Source organism: Chrysemys picta, chromosome 11 (genome assembly GCF_011386835.1).
Source record: "Chrysemys picta bellii isolate R12L10 chromosome 11, ASM1138683v2, whole genome shotgun sequence".
Taxonomy (NCBI): Eukaryota; Metazoa; Chordata; order Testudines; family Emydidae; genus Chrysemys; species Chrysemys picta.
In genome coordinates this window covers 69,072,628-69,096,752 of record NC_088801.1, presented here as the reverse complement: position 1 = coordinate 69,096,752, position 24,125 = coordinate 69,072,628, and the positions used below count along the sequence as shown (strand labels likewise).

The 24,125-nt window shown below is 52.1% G+C and overlaps 2 protein-coding genes across 2 annotated transcripts in view; one reads left to right on the top strand and one right to left on the bottom strand.

The window, feature by feature from the left end:
* The window catches only part of LOC135974173 (uncharacterized), a 266,713-nt gene that overhangs the window by 122,911 nt on the left and 119,677 nt on the right, over positions 1–24,125 (bottom strand). The gene's annotated exons all lie outside the window — the stretch shown is intronic.
* Positions 21,037–23,297, top strand: LOC135974404 (uncharacterized). Its single transcript, XM_065562154.1, has 2 exons — positions 21,037–22,095; positions 22,692–23,297. Exons 1-2 carry the CDS (start codon positions 21,558–21,560, stop codon positions 23,192–23,194), a joined length of 1,041 nt encoding a protein of 346 aa, XP_065418226.1. The 5' UTR covers positions 21,037–21,557; the 3' UTR covers positions 23,195–23,297.

Genomic DNA, 24,125 nt, shown 5'->3' with positions numbered 1-24,125 from the left:
TGGATATTCCAATATTTGGATTTACCAAGCCAGCACAAAACAGCTTCTGTATTACCTCACTGGTTACTCAGAAGTCCAAACAACGCAGTTCCCTTAAAGTACCCAGCCTCAGGCCTCCATCCAGACACACATGTCAAACATATGATGATAAATTCTGAAAATCTTATCTCATCATATAAAAGAAAAAGTTCTCCCAATCCCAAAGGATCAGCCACACACCCAGGTCCAATTATAACTTCGATCTCACTCAAAATACATGCTTATAGCCAATTCTTATTAACTAAACCAAAATGTATTTAAAAAAAAAGAGAGGGAGCGTTGGTTAAAAGATCAATATACAGACAGACTTGAGTTCAATTCTCGAGGTTTAGATACATAGAGTTGTTGAGCTTTGTAGATGCAGATAGTTCTTTTCAGGTCAGTCCAGAGCTATTAAGTCAATGTGCATTATGGGGCACCAGGAATCCTGGGATCTCATTCTTTGTAGCTTGCAGCTTTCCTCATGAGCATCCAAGCAGATATGGATAAAACAGAATCATGACCCAGGGTCTTGATACATTTCCAGCAGCCTTTTGGCCTGAGAGAACAATAGGCTTAATCTTCTGTCTCTCAAACATCCTGGCAACTAGAATAAGGTAAATTATCCATTAAGCAGTTCATATACAGTTTATCACACACTTTAAAGAGACATATAGACAATAATACTATTTCAATCAAGTGTCATCACAAATGTTAAGATTCCTTTTTGATCTTGAATCAAAGCTATAGGAACAGACAAGAATTGCGTGTTTACATCACAAGACCTGAGCAAACACCTACCATTCTACTGCTCTTACAATGTAGGTTTGCATTTCAAAGTACTATTCTAACTAGCATTGAATACATTCAGTTATCACTTGCATACTATTCTCACATGCCTCTACAGCAGGGGTCGGCAACCTTTCGGAAGTGGTGTGCGGAGTCTTCATTTATTCACTCTAATTTAAGGTTTTGCGTGCCAGTCATACATTTTAACATTTTTAGAAGGTCTCTTTCTATAAGTCTATAATATATAACTAAACTATTGTTGTATTTAAAGTAAATAAGGTTTTTAAAATGTTTAAGAAGCTTCATTTAAAATTAAATTAAAATGCAGAGCCCCCCGGACCGGTGGCCAGGACCTGGGCAGTGTGAGTGCCACTGAAAATCAGCTTGTGTGCCGACTTCGGCACGCGCGCCATAGGTTGCCTATCCCTGCTCTACAGGTTGACTCTGGGTCAGCTGGCCTGCAGGATTTTCCTTAACCCTTTTCTGGCCATGTGTCATATTTCAATAAGATGTTATATTATAGACAGATAACATCACACCTACACACACAGCATGTCATGCTTCCATTTTTCTTTACTGCAAATACAGGCCCAGCTATGCCAGACAGCACCAGTCTATATCCTTGATATGTTAAATCTCCCTGAAGAAGTACACAGTGCCTTTGAATCTGGGGAATTTGCTGTGTGTCCGACTCCTGGTTCTGTCAATGGGACTCTGAGTAACATGGGAACAGAGAAAACTGTCATTAAAGACTCAAAGGTGTTAAGTATAAAGAAGTAAGAAATGTTGGTGTTGTTTAATATGTTCAATTAGTTGTTTTAATAATGTATTTCTAAGGTAATGTTAAGTGAATCACTAGCTTTAATAGAATTTAATATGGAGTGTATGAACTATTACCCTCGGACTCCATCCTTGTAAGCAAACTTGTTTACACTTAGAACTGGAGTCCTCTGGCTCAAACTGGACACAACCAGTTTTTCCCGCCAAAACCAGCCCCCAACATTCTATTCCCTCAGAACTTTTCCCGCCAAAAAGGCTATATAAGAGCCTGCTCAGCGCCTGCACGGGGCTGCCCCTTCCAGCGGCCACGTGTGCACGGTCGGGTCTTCCCACCGCTCCAGAGCTAGAGAGAAGAGTACCTTCCATCCCGGAGCGAGTGAGGAAGGAGAGGCCTGTCATCACCATCCCTGTCACAGCGAACTGAATCCATCTTACCAGCGGAGGGTCCTGCTTTCCTAGTGTCCATCTCCCAGAGGGTCTCCCCCCGCCTGCGACGAAGTCCAGCAGTCATCGGGAGTCCCCAGTAGCCCTCCTCGAAGGCTCTAAATCAGCTGGAGAGTAGAAGGTCCTGGGCTTCGCCCCTGCACACTGTGTCCACTGCACCTAAATCATAGGAGAGGTTTCTGTATCGGGGTTTCTTTTCTCGTTTTTCTGAATGCCAAGGGAGGTTTTGTGGGTCTGAGCTTCAAGCTCCTAAAGCCAGTCACTGAATCACTATAGGGTTAAGTTTGTGTTTCTTTCCCCCCGCCCCACTTTTCCCGCCAGTAAGCCTGTAATACACTTACCTGTGTTTGCACCATGTCTCTCTTTGTTGTTATTACATCCCACAGGGAGGGAGGGACACCGTTATTGTGAGCTAAATCCACTGGTGACAGACACGGAAGGGAGCCGAGTCTGCTTTTCTGAGAAAAGGGGCTTTTCTATCTTTCCCCCTACCATTTCTGGAGTATTTTCTCTCTGAAGCGTTACCTTACTCCCCTTGGGGTAACAAAGGGCAGCCGTGGGGTTGCAGTGACAACACTTTCCCCTGAACAGAACAGGACATGCCAAGGCAGGGAAGACGGGGGTAACGCATGCGCTCTCCACAGAGCCCGTAATGATGACCAAGATGAGGATAATGATCTCTTTGAAAAGAAACGTCACCAGCGTTATCACCTTTCAACAATACCTGTACACACTTCTTATTAGATTTTGTTTCGCTCTTTAGGTTGTTGTTGTGGGGCTTTAAGATCACAAATATCTAATTTTATGTCTTGAAATAATAGTCACTAAACTAACAGAAACAAATGCAAATGTTTCAAAGTGGTCATTTTAACGTATTGATGGTGTCCTTGATTATCCCCATGTCTATGGTAATGGTGCCACCTGACAGCTCTGCATCATTACTCAGTATAAGTTGTGTGTGTGTGTGTGTGGAGAGGGCTCATTAGGTAGACCACATTGGTTATGTCTGCCATTTGCCTGTATCTTTCCACTGAGGTTAATGGATTTTTTTTCTGCAGGGATTGCAGCACTAGTGCCAGATTTAGGGATCACAGCAGTATGTGCTCGTGTTTTACAGATAAGTCAGGGAAGTTTTTCTTTATTTCCAACTTAAACAGAGTGTGAAATTAACCCCTAGTGAATCTCAACATCAGCTCTGCCCTGTAGTGACACATTGGGAGTGGGGGGTGTTTAGGGGGTTTGGGGGAGAAGTTACAGTAACTCCTCACTGAACATCATCCCGGTTAACGTTGTTTCGTTGTTACGTTGCTGATCAATTCGGGAACATGCTCGTTTAAAGTTGTGCAATGCTCCCTTCTAACATCCTTTGGCAGCCGCCTGCTTTGTCCACTGCTTGCAGGAAGAGCAGCCCGTTGCAGCTAGCTGGTGGGGGCTTGGAACCAGGGTGGACCGGCAGCCCCCCTATCAGCTCCCCCTATCAGCTCCCCGCTCCCCTAGGTTCCCTGTGCTGGCAGCAGGGCCGGCTCCAGGCACCAGCGGAGGAAGCATGTGCCTGGGGCGGCACATGCTGAGGGGCGGCATTCCATCCATTCTTAGGGCGGCAGAGTCCGAGCGGCTATTTTTTTTTTTTTTTTTTGCTTGGGGCGGCTAAAATGACAGCCGCCCAGCAGGCTACCAATTGCTGGCAGTTCAGCTGTCCCTCCCCCCACTGCCATGTGCTGCTCCTGCCCCCTGCCTTGGAGCTGCTCCCGGAGCCTCCTGCTTCCTATGCGGGAAAGAGGGGGGCTAATGTCAGGGTGTCCCCTTCCCCCCCCGCTCCTGCCCCCCATCTCCACAGAGCAGGGGGGATACAACAGGGCTCAGGATGGAGGGAGCTTGCTGGCAGCAGCTGCTGTCTCAACTTGCTGATCTACTTAACAAGGCATTGTACTTAGAGTGGGGTCAATGTACTTAAAGGGGCAATGCACATCTCTCTCTCTCTCCCACACACAGGGTGTGTGTCTCTGTCTCCCATGCTGTCTCCCCTCCCTCCATTCCTGCTGCCTTGTAGAGTGTGAGGCTACATTAACAACAATGTGTTAACCCTTGAGAGCTCAGCCGAGTGCTAAGAAGTGGGCTGTAGTCCACGAAAGCTTATGCTCTAATAAATTTGTTAGTCTCTAAGGTGCCACAAGTACTCCTGTTCATTTAGCAGTAAGACATTCCCTGGGAAATATCCCACCCTCTGACTCCACCACCTCAACCAAGCTTCACAATCATCATCACTGTGTACAGTATTTAATTGTTTGTTTAAAACTTATACCGTGTATATATATTTATATATAATATAGTCATTTGTCTGGTGAAAAAAATTCCCTGGAACCTAACCCCCCTATTTACATTCATTCTTATGGGGAAATTGGATTCACTTAACATCGTTTTGCTTAAAGTTGTATTTTTCAGGAACAGAACTACAATGTTAAGCGAGGAGTTACTGTACTACAGTTGCCTGTGCAACCTTAATTTAGCCCTCTTCTGCATATGTATATGATACAGACTGTCATGACAAGTCCACATGCTATTTTTTGACAGGGCCCAGGATTAAATGTCACTTGAAGGGCTGTGACTCTTTCCTTGATTTCAGCCAGCTGTAAGACAGCGCTGAGCAGCCCCACCTATGACAAAGGTGTGTGTGAGCCCAGTCAGCAATTGTGAATACGTTGGCAGCAGGTTCCATGGGGTATTACCTTTGGGTAGAGGCAGGTGAGTGTATGAGAGAAGCAAGACAGACAGACAGATACAGCCTGGACAAGCAGCTGGCAGCACAACCCTGGAAAAAGCCCAGAGTTTTGGAGTGCAGGCTGACGAGTGGTTCAAGTGCTGTGAGCAAGGACACACTCCCTTATTGTTGGTGGGAAACACAATTTTGTCCATTCCTTGTAAATAAACAAGATTGCACCAAAGGCCCCAGAGTAGGGTGACCAGATGTCCCGATTTTATAGGGACAGTCCCGATTTTGGGGTCTTTTTCTTATATAGGCTCCTATTACCCCCCACCCCCTTCCCGATTTTTCACGTTTGCTGTCTGGTCACCCTAGTTAGCATTAATCAGTACCCTGGACGGCTTTTGGATATGGAAAGTGAATTCCCCTCTGACTCCACAGCAGGTGACTCTTGGTCATTGTTGAGACACATTGACAGGGCTGTGGGCGGGGGGTGGGGTGGCTTGCTCTTTGAAGTTTATCCACTATTTGGCGAATAAAGAGATTACTTCAGTCTACAAGGCAGTGAACCTCATGCCCGCTCGGAATGAAATTCATAAAAAGCCTGATCCTGTGAGATGCTGAATGTCCTCAGATCCCATTGGCTTGAATGTGATTTAAGGCAGCTCAGCAGCTTGCTGGATTGGGCCCTAATGGAATCAAAAGTCTGCTGGGGTGGTGATGGCAGCAAAGAAAAATAAGGAAATTCACTCCACAGGCTGACCTCCAATCCCCAGCCACAGCAGGGAATTTCCTTACCTACTTCCTTAATACACCCTGCTGTGCGTGCGGCCTGGAGGTCAGCCTTAACAGTGGATATCCTTGTGTTTCTTTGCTTCCGTCACAGCCTCAGGAATGTAGTTTTGGGTCAATGAATATGCTGTACAAGCGGAGCCATAATGGTTTTGGCTCTAATCACAACTCACCAGGACCCTTAAGATGTTCTATGCGTTCAGTCCGGATGGTTATTTCTAATTGCCGTAGGTAGTTCAATATTTGCTAAGCACTAATCCACAAAGGCATTTAACCTTTGTGGAGCTGGGCCTAAATCTATGGAGAAAAATATGAATTTTCAAAGCAGTGTTTGGAACTAGCTGTCAGCATCTTCAGTATCTCCATGAATGGAAGAACAGGAGTACTTGTGGCACCTTAGAGACTAACAAATTTATTAGAGCACAGCCAAGCTCTAAGATATAACCGCATTTGCTCCAATCCCTCGGATAGAGACAAGCACCTACAAGATCTCTATCAAGCATTCTTAAAACTACAATACCCACCTGCTGAAGTGAAAAAACAGATTGACAGAGCCAGACGAGTACCCAGAAGTCACCTCCTACAAGACAGGCCCAACAAAGAAAATAACAGAACACCACTAGCTGTCACCTTCAGCCCCCAACTAAAACCTCTCCAGCGCATCATCAGAGATCTACAACCTATCCTGAAAGATGATCCTTTACTCTCACAGATCTTGGGAGACAGACCTGTCCTCGCTTACAGACAACCCCCCAACCTAAAGCAAATACTCACCAGCAACCACACATCACTGAACAAAACCACTAACCCAGGAACCTATCCTTGTAACAAACCCCGATGCCAACTCTGTCCACATATCTATTCAAGTGACATCATCATAGGACCTAATCACATCAGCCATACCATCAGGGGCTCATTCACCTGCACATCTACCAATGTGATATATGCCATCATGTGCCAGCAATGCCCCTCTGCCATGTACATTGGCCAAACCGGACAGTCTCTACGCAAAAGAATTAATGGACACAAATCTGACATCAGGAATCAAAATACTCAAAAACCAGTGGGAGAACACTTTAACCAGTCTGGTCATTCAGTGACAGACCTGCGGGTGGCTATATTACAACAGAAAAACTTCAAAAACAGACTCCAATGAGAGACTGCTGAGCTGGAATTGATATGCAAACTAGACACAATCAACTCCGGTTTGAATAAGGACTGGGAATGGCTGAGCCATTACAAACATTGAATCTATCTCCCCTTGTAAGTATGCTCACACTTCTTATCAAACTGTCTGTACTGGGCTATCTTGATTATCACTTCAAAAGTTTTTTTTCTCTTAATTAATTGGCCTCTCAGAGTTGGTAAGACAACTCCCACCTGTTTATGCTCTCTGTATGTGTGTATATATATCTCCTCAATATATGTTCCATTCTATATGCATCCGAAGAAGTGGGCTGTAGTCCACGAAAGCTTATGCTCTAATAAATTTGTTAGTCTCTAAGGTGCCACAAGTACTCCTGTTCTTCTTTTTGCGGATATAGACTAACACGGCTGCTACTCTGAAATCCATGAATGGAGATGGGGTCCTTCACAGAGAAGTGCCATTCTGCTGGGACTTCACAGGCCATCACACTGTAACCAGTTCCTGAGTTTGGAGATAGGAAGTGCACCACAGTGCATGAAATCATGAGAAGCTGGACACGGTCACAGTTGTAAGGTGTGTTAAAGGAATCTCACAGTCCAGGTTATTAATACAAAACCTTTCATGCTTCCAACATGCTAGGAAAAAAAGATGAAGATGCTCTGGTTGGCGAAATAAACGTCAACTGTAATCCGTTCAGGCAAGAATCCTTTTCCTGTTCTGTGTTTGTACAGAACCTAGCACAATGGGGCCCAGTCCAGGTCTGGGGCTACTGCAATACAAACAATAAAAACAGTAATAAAGAGACGGATGAAGCAATTGGAATCTCTGCCAGGCTTGGAATGTGGCACAAAGGGGGCCCTTTGAGTGCAGGGAGTCAAGAAGTCACAACACTTCTCAGATGTGATGTTCTTAAAAGGAGATTTGGATTCTTCTTAAGAGGCTCAGTTTAGGTCTGTCATTGACCTCAATGGAGCCAGGATTTCACCCTTTGAGTCTCATTTAGTAGCTGTATAAAATGAGGAGGATACCTGCTTTACAAAGCTGGCCTATATTAATGTTTGTTCTCATTGCTGTGACCCTTGTCCTCCCTCTCCTGCTCCTTCCTACTTGTTATACCTTCCTACTTCGTTATGTACTCTGTGGATCCATGTCTTGAATTTGATGGCAAGCTCCTCAGGGCAAGGACTTCTACTTCCGGTAAAGTGCCTAGCACAATGGGATGCTGCTATTTTAATAAAAAACAATTATAGAGATTTCAAGAGGCACGGTTGTTTGTAAAGTGCGTTGTGATACTCAGATGAAGGCACTATGGCCAGGGTTCTTAAACTGGGGTCGGGACCCCTCAGGGGGTCATGAGATTATTACCTGGGGGGTAGTGACCTGTCAGCCTCCAACCCAAGCCCCGCCTTGCCTCCAGCATTTATAATGGTGTTAAATGTATAAAAACATGTTTTTAATTTATATGGGGGGTCGCACTTAGAGGCTTGCTATGTGAAAGGGGTCACCAGTACAAAAGTTTGAGAATCACTGCACTACGGTAATAATATTGTGTGCTTCTGCTGATTTAGTTGGTGTTGGTCCTGCTTTGAGCAGGGGGTTGGACTAGATGACCTCCTGAGGTCTCTTCCAATCCTAATCTTCTATGATTCACAATAATCATTTGTAAGTTTAACTACAATATAATTCTAGACTTGGTTTTGTTATTAAAATTCTTTAGCTCCATTTTGTACAAATGGGTTTGTTATTATAAGGCTGCTCATGAGTGCTGGGGAGTTTTGCTCTGGTTTTATTATGGTAGGGTTACTCATCACAGGTTGCTATGTTCCTGGAGCGTGCTTGTGAATGCTGGGTAAGGGGAACACTGGAGTGTTGCTGTAGAGTTGTTGCTGTGAGATGAGCTGCTTGCAGTTTTGTTTTTGTTTAAGAAAAAACTCAAACAATATATTTTGCTGCCTTCTAAAAAAAAAAAAAAACATTAACTAAGCTATACTAAATGTCATGTGGGGAATATCCCCTCTCAGGCTGGGAAGCTCCTTTCCTTACTTCTGCCTGAAATGAAACCTACATTTCACGGGGCTTACAATTGCACAAGTCACAGGCCCTGCACTGTGCCAACAGCAGTCTGTGCTGCTACCACGGTGATAACCTGACACATGTGCCATGCACCCACTAGTTGTGCCTGCTGGGATTGCTCTTAGGATTTGCTGGCCATTCTCTGTACTGTTCTAATGTGCAATGGAGCACAGAACAGGGGCTGTGCACTGTATAAGAATCTCCAGGGCAGCTCACTCCCAGTAGGAGTTGTGGAACTTCATGAGTTTTAAGACAGAGCTGGACAAATTTATGAGTGCAATTGTCTGACAGGTTGCTTCTGATGGTAAGGGGCAGGGCTCACTTCCAGTTTATGTTTCCTTCATCAGGGTTTCAGCCAGCCACCTGTAGGGATCAAAAAGGGATTATTTTTCTCCCCCACGCAATGTATTCTGTTTTGGTTTTTTTTTAATTGTTTTGTTTATTTGTTTTTGTTTCCTTCCTCTGAAGCACCAGAGATGGCCTGGGCTGGAAATGGACACTGGATAAGGAGGGCCAGGGCTCTGAGGTGGGCAGCACCAAGCACGCTCTCTCAGGTGCTATTCTTGCTCACATGCTCAGGGACTGATTGCCATACGTGGGATAGGGAAGGAATTTTTCCACAGGTCAGTCCTGGCAGTGACCTTGGGGGGTTTCACCTTCCTCTGCAGCGTGGAATGAGAATCACTTGCCAAAGTTATATCTGGGTCTATCTCACTTAATCATGTCCCTGCATTGCAGGGGCCTCAGGCACTGATGCATCTTGGTCCCTTGTATTGTCTCCCTCTGGCACATAACAGTCTAGTCTTCAGTGGGCTGGAATACTTCGGTCTAATTTGGGTTGTTGGGTAGTATACGCGTGCTGGGTGGTGTTGGTGGCCTGTGATATACAGGGGGGTCACACTAGATGATCTGATGGTCCCTTCTGGCCTTAATCTCTATGACTCTAACTCACCAGAGTCAGTTAAAAGGACATTACATGTAAACCACTGGAAAGCATCAATTCCACTTAAATTAAATAATAAGAGAGAGGATGCAATGGTGGGGAAAGCAAAGCTTCATCTGTTGATGGGTCACACACTTGGCATATAGCATGGGGCTAAGAGCACAGAATAACCCACTACATTTTACCTAACTTTCACCCCACCCCACCTCCTGCTCCCCCCACCTCCTGCTCCACCCCCACGACTTCCCACCCCTGCCCTCCTTATGAATCAGATCCCTATTCTATGTGAAATCAACCTGTCACGGACTCACAGATCGTGCCCACTCTTGGCCCTGTGCGGTCCCTGGGAGGAACCCCCTTCAGTGTGCCAGCCCTCGTCGGGGGTCCACTCTCTCTTGGGGGTTAAGCCCCTCCACCTCCTGGAGCTGCATCTCTCGTCTTCCCTCAGCACTGCACATCCAATTCTCCCCTGCATCCAGGTGGGCTCTGCCTGCTCTCCCTCTCCAGCCCAGAGCCCTCCTGCTTCCCAGATGGGCATCTGATATCACCACCTTCAAGCCCTGCCTCTGTCCATTGTCTTCTCTCCAGGTAAACAGGGTCACCTGGGCCCCCCTCTCCTCTCTTCCGTCCTCTGGACCCCTCTGGCTGGAACCGGCTTGTTAGGTCACCGGGGGTCCTCTCTTTACAGCCCATTGTCCTCCCACTGGCCAGAACTGGCTGCGACTCCTGAGCTGGGCCTCTGGGTCACCAGGTCGCCAGTCGCTGGGGTATCCATTCTCCAGGCCATTGGCTGGTGTCCCAAGTTCCCTAGCTGGTCCTCTGTAACAACAAACTCTCTCTCCCATCACCTCGTTAAACCAGTGACACCCAGGGAAACTGAGTCCCGCCCCCTCTGCATGCAAACCATTGGAAAAACAAGAAAAAAACAAGACAATTCCCCCACTTCATCACACAACCCCAACGTTGATTCCCCATCCCACCCTATCCCCAGCTTCACCTAACCTCTACTCTCACCCTACCCTTCCTCTGTCCCCTACCGCATCCCACACCCCACCCCAACCCCTCACCCACCTGACCCAACTCACAGCCCATCCCAGCCTAACCTCAGCTCCACCTCTGACCCCTTCCTCACCCTGCCCCCTACCCCACCCCCGACTCCACCTCAGCGCCATCTCTGAACACTACCCCACCCTACCTTCCCCTGCTTCTGACCCCACCCCCAGATCCACCTGACCCTACCCCGCCCTGCCTTCCACTACCCCACCTCTGACCCCATCCCACCCTGCCTTCCCCCGCCTCCACCCCAGTGCCATCTCTGACCCCTACCCCACCCTACCTTCCCCACCCCATCTCTGACCCCTACCTCACCCTACCTTCCCACGCCTCTGAGCCCTACCCCACCCTGCCTCCCCTACCCCACCTCTGACCCCTACATCATCCTGCCTTCCCCCCGCCTCCACCCCAGTGCCATCTCTCACCCCTACCCCACCCTACTTTCCCCCGCCTCTGAGCCCTACCCCACACTGCCTCCCCTACCCCACCTCTGACTCCTACCTCACCCTGCCTTCCCCCCACCTCCACCCCAGTGCCATCTCTGACCCCTACCCCACCCTACCTTCCCCTACCCTACCTCTGACCCCTACCTCACCCTGCCTTCCCCCGCCTCTGAGCCCTACCCCACCTTGCCTCCCCTACCTCACCTCTGACCCCTACCTCACCCTGCCTTCCCCCCGCCTCCACCCCAGTGCCATCTCTGACCCCTACCCCACCCTGCCTTTCCCCGCCTCTGACCCCTACCCCACCCTGCCTTCCACTACTGCATCTCTGACCCCTACCTCACCCTGCCTTTCCCCGCCTCTGCCCCCTACCCCACCCTGCCTTTCCCCACCTCTGAGCCCTACCCCACCCTGCCTTCCACTACCCCACCTCTGAGCCCTACCTCACCCTGCTTTCCCCCCGCCTCCACCCCAGTGCCATCTCTGACCCCTACCCCACCCTGCCTTCCCCTACCCCACCTCTGAGCCCTACCCCACCCTGCCTTCCACTACCCCACCTCTGAGCCCTACCTCACCCTGCTTTCCCCCCGCCTCCACCCCAGTGCCATCTCTGACCCCTACCCCACCCTACCTTCCCCTACCCCATCTCTGACCCCTACCTCACCCTGCCTTCCCCCGCCTCTGAGCCCTACCCCACACTGCCTCCCCTACCCCACCTCTGACCCCTACCTCACCCTGTCTTCCTGCCTCCACCCCAGTGCCATCTCTGACCCCTACCTCACCCTGCCTTTCCCCGCCTCTGCCCCCTACCCCACCCTGCCTTTCCCCACCTCTGACCCCTACCTCACCCTACCTTCCCCTACCCCATCTCAGACCCCTACCCCACCCTACCTTCCCCCGCCTCTGAGCCCTACCTCACCCTGCTTTCCCCCCGCCTCCACCCCAGTGCCATCTCTGACCCCTACCCCACCCTACCTTCCCCTACCCCATCTCTGACCCCTACCTCACCCTGCCTTCCTCCGCCTCTGAGCCCTACCCCACCCTGCCTCCCCTACCCCACCTCTGACCCCTACCTCACCCTGCCTTCCTGCCTCTACCCCAGTGTCATCTCTGCCCCCTACCCCACCCTACCTTCCCCCGCCTCTGAGCCCTACCCCACACTGCCTCCCCTACCCCATCTCTGACCCCTACCTCACCCTGCCTTCCCCCCGCCTCCACCCCAGGGCCATCTCTGACCCCTACCCCACCCTACCTTCCCCTACCCTACCTCTGACCCCTATCCCACCCTACCTTCCCCCGCCTCTGAGCCCTACCCCACACTGCCCTACCCCACTTCCAGCCCAGCCTCAAGTCGCCCCCCGCGCTCCCCCAGGCAGCCAGGCAGGCATTCTGGCCGGCAGCGGCGGGGCGATGCAGGCCCGGCCGGCTGCCCTACACGGAGTCGCTGGCGGCGCAGGAGCGCTGCGTGGGGCCGGGCGCGGCAGGCTGGCTGCTGCTCTCCGAGCGGGCGGGGCCCGTGTACACGCGCGGGCTGCGGGGCGGCCCCGACCCGGCGGGCGAGGAGCGGTGGCTGCGGGCGCTGGGCGCTGCTCACCTTCCATGGCCCGGGCCAGCTGCTGGCTTACCCGGTGCTGGACCTGCGGCGCCTCGGTCTCTCGCTGCGCGCCTGGGCCTGCCCGCCCCGCGCGCCCTGCCGCCGCCCTCCACCGGCGTGTGGCTGCGGGGCCGCAAGCTCTGCGCCGGGCCGGGATCCGGGGGGAGGCGGGGGGCTGGGAGAAGTGCGGGGTTCGGGGGCTCCCGGGGCAGGAAGGGAGTGAGGGGGGCACGGGGGAGGCTCGGGGTCCCTGGGGAGGAGGCAAGAAGAGGGGTGCAGGGGAAATGGGGGGCAGGAGAGAGGTGGGGGTTGGGTGATGTAGTTGGCTCCGGGTCCCTGGGGAGGAGGCAGGAAGAGGAGTGGGGGTAAAATGGGGGGCAGGAAAGAGGTGGGGGTTGGGGTATGTTGGGGGCTCAGGGTCCCTGGGGAGGAGACAGGAAGAGGGGTGCAGGAGAAGTGGGGGTAGCAGTCGGGGGATGCAGGGGCTCAGGGGGTCCCTGAGGAAAAGGCAGGAGGTCATGGGGGGCAGCAGAGAGGTAGAGGATCAGGGGACAAGTGGAGACTTGGGGAGCTCCTGGGAAGTTGGCAGGAGATGGGGCTGAGCGGCCTTGAGTGAGTTAAGAGTAGTTTCAGGTTCTTCTTCGAGTGCTTGCTCCTATCCATTCCATTAGGTGTGCGCGCGCCGCGTGCACGATCGTCGGAAAATTTTCTACCCTAGCAACACCGGCGGGTCGGCTGTGGAGCCCCCTAGAGTGGCGCCTTCATGGCGCTGAATATATACCCCAGCCGACCCGGCGCCCCCTCAGTTCCTTCTTACCGCCCCTGACGGTCGTTGGAACTGTGGAGCGCGGCGTAGCTGTTCTCCACTCTCCCTAGCTTATTTAGTCACAGTTATAGTTATAGTTCTACTTGTTTATAGTTAAATAGTTGGTTTTTCACTTGTCACTAGTTGTTATATAGTTCAAGGGGATTAAGGGGGTTGTCTCCCCCTTTTTCCCCCAGCCGCGTGGCCGGGCTCATGCCCAAGGCTCCCGGCTTCAAGCAGTGCGCCTCCTGCGCTAAGCCTATGCCAACGAGCGACCCGCACGACTCCTGTCTGAAGTGCCTGGGAGAGTCCCATCAAACAGATAAGTGCAAGATCTGTAAGGCCTTCAGACCAAGGACCAAGAAGGAGCGGGACTTTCGGCTCCGGCAACTCCTTATGGAGGCAGCACTTACCCCGGACGCTCCATCAGCGCGTCAGGCCCCGGCACCTGGCACCTCGGTGCGCAGTGCCCCGGCGGCACCGACTATTCCGACCACGCGAGTGGCGTCGGACAAGCCCCCACGGACCTCGTCGGCACCCCAAGCACAGCAAGTGCCTCGGCGCCAGTCATTATCCCCGGGGCATAAAAAAGCCCATAAGACGGGGACCTCCGTGCTGAAGACGCCGGTTCCCCCCATTGCCGGGGGTAGAGCCGCGTCCACCTGTGGAGCACCGGAAACAGGTGCCTCCAGCACCGTCGACTCCGGCTCCGAGGCCGTTGAGTCCGGTGCAGATAGGGTCTCCACCGAGACCGGCGGTGATACAGTGCCTCCCGTCGACCCCAGAGACCTTTGAGACGGCAAGAGACTTGATCGCTCTCACGGAGCTGGCACCGCCCCAACCACCGGCACCACCGGCACCGTTGACTCGTCCGGTCCAGTCTAGGGGTAAACCTGCCTTGATGCGCCCTCCATCGCAAGGGCTGGAACCACGACACCGGTCCAGGTCCCGAAGCAGGTCCCCACGCCGCTCGCAGTCCCGGCGCCGGATATCACCTCGGCACCGGTCGTACTCGCGGCCAAGATCTTCGTCGCGGCACCGCTCTACGTCTCGGCACCGCTATGATCGTCGGCACCGATCAACATCGAGACGTAGTTCTCGGCACCGCTACGATCGACGCTCGACGTCAAGAGGCCGCTCCCGGCACCGGGCCTACTCCAGATCATCCTCGAGGTCCAGATCCGACTCCCGGCACCGGCGAGGTCATCAGCACTGGTCGCGGTCCCGGCACCGATCGCCGGCACCGCGTGGAGATAGAACATCTCCGGACCGGCACCGTGCGGCACCGCAGCCCACGGGATTCGTCTCGGCGCACTCGGCACCACCATGGCCATCGAGATCGGTGTCCCGCTCCTCTGAGGACTTATCGAGATCGGCATACCCCCCTCAGGGGCAAGCCGAGGAGCAGGACATAGGCCATTGGCAGGAGGTAGCAGAGGACCCTGCTCATGGCCCATCTCACTGGTCGTTCTGGACCCCGTGGGCGTACCATCAGGCCCAAGGGGCTCCAATGGCTTCGACCTCTCGCTCAGGCCACTCCGTTAGAAGGGCCCCGGAGTCCACCATCTCTCGGCCTCCGCCAGGGGGCATGGAGGCTTCCGTGTCCGCACCACCTGACGTCCTGGACCCAAGCGCAGGTGATGCTCCGGCCCAGGAGCAGGGAGACCAGGACCCTCCCTTGGATCCTTTACCACCGGAGGCATCTTCCTCTTCCTCTCCGGATGAGGCAGTGGCGGGCACATCGTGCACAGGTCCACCCCCAGTAGATCTTCGGGCTCACCAGGACCTCCTACGTAGGGTGGCCCGTAATATGGACCTGCAGGCGGAGGAGATAGTGGAGGTGCAGGACCCCATCGTCAATATCCTCGCGGCGGATACCCCATCGAGAGTGGCGTTACCCCTGATCCGCACGATCCAGGCGAACGCAAATACGATATGGCAAACTCCTGCCTCTATCCCACCCACAGCGAGAGGGGTGGAAAGAAAGTACTTTGTCCCCTCCAAAGACTACGAGTACTTGTATACCCATCCCCAGCCGTGTTCACTGGTGGTGGCATCAGTGAATGCAAGGGAGCGCCACGGTCAACAGGCCGCAGCGCCCAAATCGAAGGAGGCTAAGCGCCTCGATTTGTTTTGCCGTAAAGTTTATTCAGCCGGAGGGCTGCAACTTAGAGCGGCTAACCAGCAGGCGCTCCTGAGCCGCTACAACTTTAACTCCTGGAACTCTATGGGGAAGTTCAAGGAGTTGGTTCCCCAAGAGTCCAGGGAGGAGTTTGGGGCCTTGGTAGAGGAGGGTAAGAAGGTGGCTCGGACCTCCTTACAGGCCTCCTTGGACATAGCGGACTCGGCTGCGAGAACCCTGGCTTCGGGCATCGCTATGCGAAGAACCTCCTGGCTCCAAGTTTCGGGTTTGCCCCCTGAATTGCAACAAACCCTGCAGGATTTGCCCTTTGAAGGACAGGGGTTGTTTTCAGAGAAGACGGACTCTCGCCTGCAGAGCCTCAAGGACTCCAGGACAATCATGCGTTCCCTGGGGATGCATGTTGCGGGCCCTCAGCGCAGGCCATTTAGGCCTCAGCCTCAGCGCTTCTACCCCCCCCCACCTCGTCAGAGACAGGACTCGGCCCGGAGGCGCGGGCGAGGTGGTAGACGAAGGTGGACCGGCCCTCAACCCGGTCAGAACCAAGGGCCACCAAGACCACCCGCAGGCCCCAGGCAGAACTTTTGAAGGTGCGGTCGAGGACGGTGCCCCAGTCATCCCCCAGGATCCAGCCCCCTCCTTTCGGGATCGCCTCTCCCACTTCCACCGTGTTTGGTCCCTTATAACTTCGGACCGTTGGGTCCTTCGCACGGTGGAGAGGGGATACGCTATCCAGTTTTCTTCAATCCCGCCCTCCTCCCCCCCTTCCCCGTCCCTCTTCAGGGACCCTTCTCACGAGCAACTTCTTATACAGGAGGTTTCCACGCTCCTTGCTATGGGGGCCATAGAGGAGGTTCCTGTAGAGTTAAGGGGCAGGGGATTTTATTCCCGTTACTTCCTGATCCCCAAGTCCAAAGGAGGTCTACGACCCATCTTGGACTTGCGCGGACTCAACAAATTCGTAGTAAAGTTGAAGTTCCGCATGGTCTCTTTGGGGGCCATTATCCCTTCCCTCGATCCTGGAGACTGGTTCGCCGCCCTCGACATGAAAGACGCATACTTTCATATCGCAATTTACCCGCCTCACAGACGCTTCCTGCGATTCGTGGTAAGCAAGGTGCACTACCAATTTGCAGTCCTTCCCTTCGGCCTATCCTCGGCCCCAAGAGTGTTCACGAAATGTATGGCTGTCGTGGCAGCGTACCTTCGTCAGCAAGGGATACAGGTGTTCCCGTACCTAGACGACTGGCTGGTACGCGGTCGCACCAGAGAGCAAGTTCGAGCGCACGTCCACATAATAGTGCACACATTCAACGAGTTGGGCATCCTACTCAACAAGGACAAATCCACTCTAGAACCTACCCAGAGAATAGAATTCATCGGCGCAGTCCTAGACTCCAGACGTGCACAAGCCATCCTGCCAGACAACCGCTTTGGCACCATCACGATCCTCATTCAAGGGCTCAAGGCCTTCCCAACTACCACGGTGAGGTCGTGCCTTACCCTGCTGGGTCACATGGCTTCCTGCACGTACGTAACCAGGCATGCCAGACTTCGGCTTCGCCCACTCCAGACCTGGGTGTCGTCAATATACCGCCCACATCGGGACAGCCTGAACATGGTGGTCACGGTCCCGAACTCGGTCCTGACCTCCCTCACCTGGTGGCTAGATCACAATGTGGTCTGCGAAGGGATGCCATTTCACGCCCCACAACCCTCTCTGCACCTGGTCACAGACGCTTCATCTCTGGGTTGGGGCACCCATCTCAACGAACACCATACCCAGGGCCTGTGGACTGCACCCCAGCTAGCCCTGCACATCAATGTTCGGGAACTGATGGCGGTGCGCCTGGCGTGCCAGGCATTTCTCAATCTCCTACGTGGCCGCTGTGTGTTAGTTCTCATCGACAACACCACGGCCATGTTTTACATCAACAAGCAAGGAGGAGCACGTTCGTCAATTCTATGCCAAGAGGCCATTCGCCTGTGGGACTTCTGCATCGCCCACTCAATCCATCTCACGGCATCGTTCCTCCCTGGAGTCCAGAACACTTTAGCGGACCGACTCAGCAGGTCCTTTCAAACGCACGAGTGGTCTATCCGTCCGGACATCATACATTCCGTTTTCCAGAAGTGGGGGTTTCCCCAGATAGACCTGTTTGCATCTCGAGACAACAGGAAGTGCCACGTGTTCTGCTCCCTGCAAGGTCGAGCTCCGGGCTCCCTCTCGGATGCGTTTCTCCTTCCCTGGAAAGACCACCTGTTTTATGCCTTCCCTCCGTTTCCTCTGGTCCACAAGGTACTGCTCAAATTGCGCAGAGACCAGGCACAGGTAATTCTGGTCGCCCCAGCGTGGCCGAGACAACATTGGTACACCACACTGTTGGAACTCTCGGTTCAGACACCGATCCCGCTTCCATTATGTCCGGATCTCATCTCTCAGGACCACGGCCGCCTGCGTCACCCCGACCTGCAATCACTCCACCTCACGGCGTGGCTGCTCCATGGTTCACCCAGGCAGAGCAACAATGCTCGCACTCTGTCCAACAGATTGAAGCCCTCAACACGGACCACATACTTGGCCAAGTGGAAGCGGTTCTCCTGTTGGTGCGAACAACGAACCACGTCCCCGTTACAGGCACCTATTCCTCTCATTTTGGAATATCTCCTCTCCCTAAAACAGCAGGGGTTGGCGATATCTTCAATTAGAGTTCACCTGGCCGCTATATCGGCCTTTCACCCAGGGGAACTCGCGTCCTCGGTATTCTCTAACCCGATGGTTGTTAGATTCCTCAAGGGCTTAGACCGGATGTACCCACAACAACGTCAGCCCGTTCCGATGTGGGACCTCAACCTGGTTCTCTCCAAGCTCACAGGTCCTCCATTCGAGCCACTGGCCACCTGTTCACTTTTGTACCTATCCTGGAAGACAGCCTTCCTCGTAGCCATCACCTCAGCAAGGCGCGTTTCTGAACTCAGGGCGCTTACATCCGAGCCCCCTTACACAGTTTTCCATAAGGATAAAGTGCAGCTTCGTCCACATCCTGCCTTTCTCCCTAAGGTGGTTTCTCCTTTTCATATCAACCAGGATATATTTCTCCCGGTCTTTCATCCTAAACCACATGCTACTCGCCAGGATCAACGTTTGCATTCTCTGGACGTACGCAGGGCCCTGGCTTTCTATATTGACCGCACAAGGCACTTTAGAAAGACGACGCAACTCTTCGTTGCAGTGGCCGACCGAATGAAAGGCTCACCGGTCTCCTCACAACGCCTATCCTCTTGGATTACGTCTTGCATCCGGACTTGCTATGACCTGGCAGGTGTCTCAGCACCGCACCTCACCGCTCACTCCACGAGGGTCCAAGCTTCCTCGACTGCTTTCCTGGCGCAAGTTCCGATCCAGGACATTTGTAGAGCGGTGGTTTGGTCATCAGTCCACACGTTTACAGCTCACTATGCACTAGTGCAGCAGTCCAGGGACGATGCTGCCTTCGGATCAGCGGTTTTGCACACAGCAATGTCTCACTCCGACCCCACCACCTAAGTTGGGCTTGGGAGTCACCTAATGGAATGGATATGAGCAAGCACTCAAAGAAGAAAAGACGGTTACTCACCGTTGTAACTGTTGTTCTTCGAGATGTGTTGCTCATATCCATTCCAAACCCGCCCCCCTTCCCCACTGTCGGAGTAGCCGGCAAGAAGGAACTGAGGGGGCGCCGGGTCGGCTGGGGTATATATTCAGCGCCATGAAGGCGCCACTCTAGGGGGCTCCACAGCCAACCCGCCGGTGTTGCTAGGGTAGAAAATTTTCCGACGATCGTGCACGCGGCGCGCGCACACCTAATGGAATGGATATGAGCAACACATCTCGAAGAACAACAGTTACAACGGTGAGTAACCATCTTTTTTGCATCTGCCCAAGTGCCCCACCAGTGTTCGTGGTTTTATGATCACAAGCCCTGATGCTGCAATGAACCGCACAGACTCCAGTGGGGCTCAGCACGGATGCAGGGATCCACCCATGGGGTTTCCAGTGCAGGATCAAGGCCATGCTTTTCTGCTTCGCCTGGTCTGCTCTAATGAGTCTTACTGGCATTGTTGTGTTGGTTTGGGGTGTGATTTTTATTAACGTAGATATGCCAGTAAAGCGGTAGTGTAGACACAGTTATAACGGTGTTTATACTGGTATCGTTCATCCCAGTCAGGGAAATCCAATAAGCACTTCTATACCAATATAAATATGTCCAAACTAGAGGTTTTTGACAGTATAGCTCCTAGCGTAGACCTGGTCTACCCTTAAAATTTTTGCCAGTGTAGCTACGTTATCAAGCGTGGAAAAAATCACACCCCATAACTGACCTGATGGTGGTGGCAAAAGCACAAATGTAGATGCAGTTATACAAGCAAAACCATGCTTTTGCTGATATCGTTTATTTCATTTAGGGAACTGATATAAGTTATACCAGCAAATGCACTCTTCCTGGTATAAACGGCACCTCCACTAGGATGGTTTGCTGGTATAGTTACACTGGCAGATCCTTTTCTAGCAGAGACAAGGCCGTAGCGTAGCCTTTATTAAACTGCTTCTCCTTTCATGTGCTGCTGTGTGAAAGATCCATGGAAAATAGCAGGTAGAGTGACCTGATTATACATGGAGTGTGGCTAAAGGCAGTCCACATACTGAAATAATAGAGATCCCCCCCTCACGCTAATCTCAATTCTAATAATCTTAGGGGTTACTTGTAAATCACTAGGAACTACATTTTTATTCCTCAATCCTGGAAAGATTTCTGCACGTGTGTACCATTACTCATGTGTGTAATCTCATTGGATTACTCCTCTGACTAAAATTGTGCACATGTGTAAATCTTTCAGGACGTGGGCCTTAATAATTCCTGGAAATTTTCTGCTACTGAAAAGCTCTATGATTCTCTAAAAACAATGGTCACAGTACAGTAGTGTAGAATCCCAGCTCTCCTGTTGTGCAGTGCAAAGCAGGAAAATCAGGGATCTACTATGTATGACTGTGAACATGCACATCATGCTGTCCTTTGTCCTCATTCGCTACCAGAGCCAATCCTGCTAATAGGCAGGATTTGCCCAGTTAACAAGCCGATATTTACAAGAATTTCACTTCCTCATGAGGGACTGCACACCATGCCTGCATGTCTCTGCAATAACAATGAACCCAGTGCCCTGGGCTAGATTTGTGTTCTAATAGAGCCTGGGAACCCCAGTCACAAATACAGTGCAGACAGGCAGGTCTCTGCCCCCAAAGACCAGGCCTCAGATGAGATAACAGATGGTGGGGGAGTACAAGGAAACATTGAGACCGTATTGGTGAACGTGATAAGCTATGGTCTCAGCGCCCTCGCTGCTGATAAGAACTACAGCATTGGTGCCTCATCAGCTGGGCAACTTATGTGGTAAAGTGGATAGGAGTCTTAGGCCTGGTCTACACTACGGGTTTAGGTCGACTTTAGCAGCGTTAAACCGAATTAAGCCTGGACACGTCCACACAACGAAGCCCTTTCTTTCGACTTAAAGGGTCCTTTAAACCGGTTTCTTTACACCACCTCCGACGAGGGGATTAGCGATAAAACCGGCCTTTGCGGGTCAGAATTGGGGTAGTGTGGACGGAATTCGACGTTATTGGCCTCCGGGAGCTATCCCACAGTGCTTCATTGTGACCGCTCTGGACAGCACTCTCAACTCAGATGCACTGACCAGGTAGACAGGAAAAGACCTGCGAATGTTTGAATTTCATTTCCTGTTTGCTCAGCGTGGAGAGCACAGGTGACCACGCAGAGCTCATCAGCACAGGTAACCGTGATGGAGTCCCAGGATCGCAAAAGAGCTCCAGCATGGACCGAACGGGAGGTACGAGATCTGCTCGCCATATGGGGAGATGAATCAGTGCTAGCTGAACTCTGTAGCAGTAAAAGAAATGGCAAAGTATTAGAAAAGGTCTCCAAGGCCATGAAGGACCGAGGCCATAACAGGGACACACAGCAGTGCCGCGTGAAAATTAAGGAGCTACGGCAAGCTTACCACAAAGCCAGAGAAGCAAACGGAAGGTCCGGGGCAGAGCCGCAAACTTGCCGCTACTACGCGGAGCTGCATGCGATCCTAGGGGGTGCAGCCACCACTACCCCAACCGTGTGCTATGACTCTCTCACTGGAGAAACACACAGGGAAGATGGTTCGGGGAACGAGGAAGATGATGATGGAGGTACTGTAGATAGCTCACAGCAGCAAGGAAGCGGAGAAACCGGTTTCCCCAACAGCCAGGATATGTTTGTGACCCTGGACCTGGAACCAGTAACCCCCGAACTCACCCAAGACCCTCAGGGCACACAGGAGACCTCTGGTGAGTGTAACTTTGTAAATATTTGTAAACATTACAAAAAAAAAAGCAAGCGTGTTTAATGATTAATTTGCCCTGGCAATCGTGGCCAGTACATCTACTGGAAAAGTCTGTTAACGTGTATGGGGATGGAGCGGAAATCCTCCAGGGACATCTCCAGAAAGCTCTCCTGGTTGAAATGGGTGATTTTATTAAGGGGACATTCAGAGGCGCCCGTTCCTGCTCTTCTGAACAGAAATGTTCCCCGCTGTTAACCACGCGGTGGGGGGAGGGGTGAAGCGATCATCCCAGAGAATCGTGTGTGTGTGTGTGTGGGGGGTGGTTTACTTGTGTTTGTGCCGCATGTTAACCGGGAAACCGCAGCCCCTCCTTTTACATTGAAAACCCATTTTAAATGGACAACCCAATTCATCCTTGATATGGGAAATGCGCTGCTGTTTGCAACCTTTCCCGCATGTTAAGAAGGTTAAAAAAGCCAAAACACTGTGGCCTACCATGGCTGCCTGCAAGCCGAAATATGCGACCTTGTAATGAAAGAGTGTACCCATTGTTCTCTAAAATGTGTCTTTTTTAACCACCTCTCCCTTCTCCTCCACCAGCTGCAAATGTTTCTCCTTCGCAGAGGCTCGTGAACATTAGAAAGAGAAAACGTAGGACGAGGGACGATATGTTCACGGAGCTGCAGATGTCCTCCCAGGCTGATAGAGCACAGCAGAATGCGTGGAGGCAGTCAATGTCGGACATGAGAAAAGCCCAATATGAACGAGAGGAGAGGTGGCGGGCTGAATCGCGGGATGAACAGAGCAAGTGGCGGGCTGAAGACGATAGGTGGCGTCAGCTTGCAGACAGACGGCAAGAGTCAATGCTCCGTCTGCTGGAGCATCAAACTGATATGCTCGAGCGTATGGTTGAGCTGCAGGAAAGGCAGCAGGAGCAGAGACCGCCGCTACAGCCCCTGTGTAACCAACAGCCCTCCTCCCCAAGTTCCATAGCCTCCTCAACAAGACGCCCAAGAACACGGTGGGGGGGCCTCCGTCCACCCAGTCACTCCACCCCAGATGATCGCCCAAGCATCAGAAGGCTGGCCTTCAATAAGACTTAAAGTTTTAAAATGCAGTGTGTCCTTTTCCATCCCTCCTCCCCCACCCATCCCAGGCTACCTTGGCAATTATTCCCCTACTTCTGTGAGGAACTAATAAAGAATGCATGAATGTGAAAAAACAATGACTTTATTGCCTCTGCAAGCGGTGCTCGAATTGGGGAGGGGAGGATGGGGTGGGGTGGTTGGTTTACAGGGCAGTAGAGTGAACCGGGTCGGGGGGGGGTTTGGAGGGTTCATCAAGGAGAAACAAACAGAAGTTTCACACAGTAGCCTGGCCAGTCACAAAACTCGTTTTCAAAGCCTCTCTGATGCGCACCGCGCCCTGCTGTGCTCCTCTAACCGCCCTGGTGTCTGGCTGCGCATAATCAGTGGCCAGGCGAGTTGCCTCAACCTCCCACCCCGCCATAAAGGTCTCCCCCTTACTCTCACAGATATTGTGGAGCGCACAGCAAGCAGCAATAACAATGGGGATATTCTTTTCGCTGAGGTCTGAGCGAGTCAGTAAGCTGCGCCAGCGCGCTTTTAAACGTCCAAATGCACATTCCACCACCATTCGGCACTTGCTCAGCCTGTAGTTGAACAGGTCCTGACTCCTGTCCAGGCTGCCTGTGTACAGCTTCATGAGCCATGGCATTAAGGGGTAGGCTGGGTCCCCAAGGATCACGATAGGCATTTCAACATCCCCAACGGTCACTTTCTGGTCCGGGAAGAAAGTCCCTTCCTCCAGCTTTCAAAACAGAGCAGAGTTCCTGAAGACGCGAGCATCATGTACCTTTCCCGGCCATCCCACGTTGATGTTGGTGAAACGTCCCTTGTGATCCACCAGGGCTTGAAGCAGCATTGAAAAGTACCCCTTGCGGTTTACGTAGTCGGTGGCTTGGTGCTCCGGTGACAAGATAGGGATATGGGTTCCGTCTATGGCCCCACCACA

Coding starts and splice junctions, on each gene's coding strand:
- LOC135974404 (XM_065562154.1), top strand. CDS start 21,558: ATGGAGTCCCAGGATCGCAAAAGAGCTCCAGCATGGACCGAACGGGAG. Junction 22,096..22,691: donor GGGCACACAGGAGACCTCTG/GTGAGTGTAACT, acceptor CTCCTCCACCAG/CTGCAAATGTTTCTCCTTCG.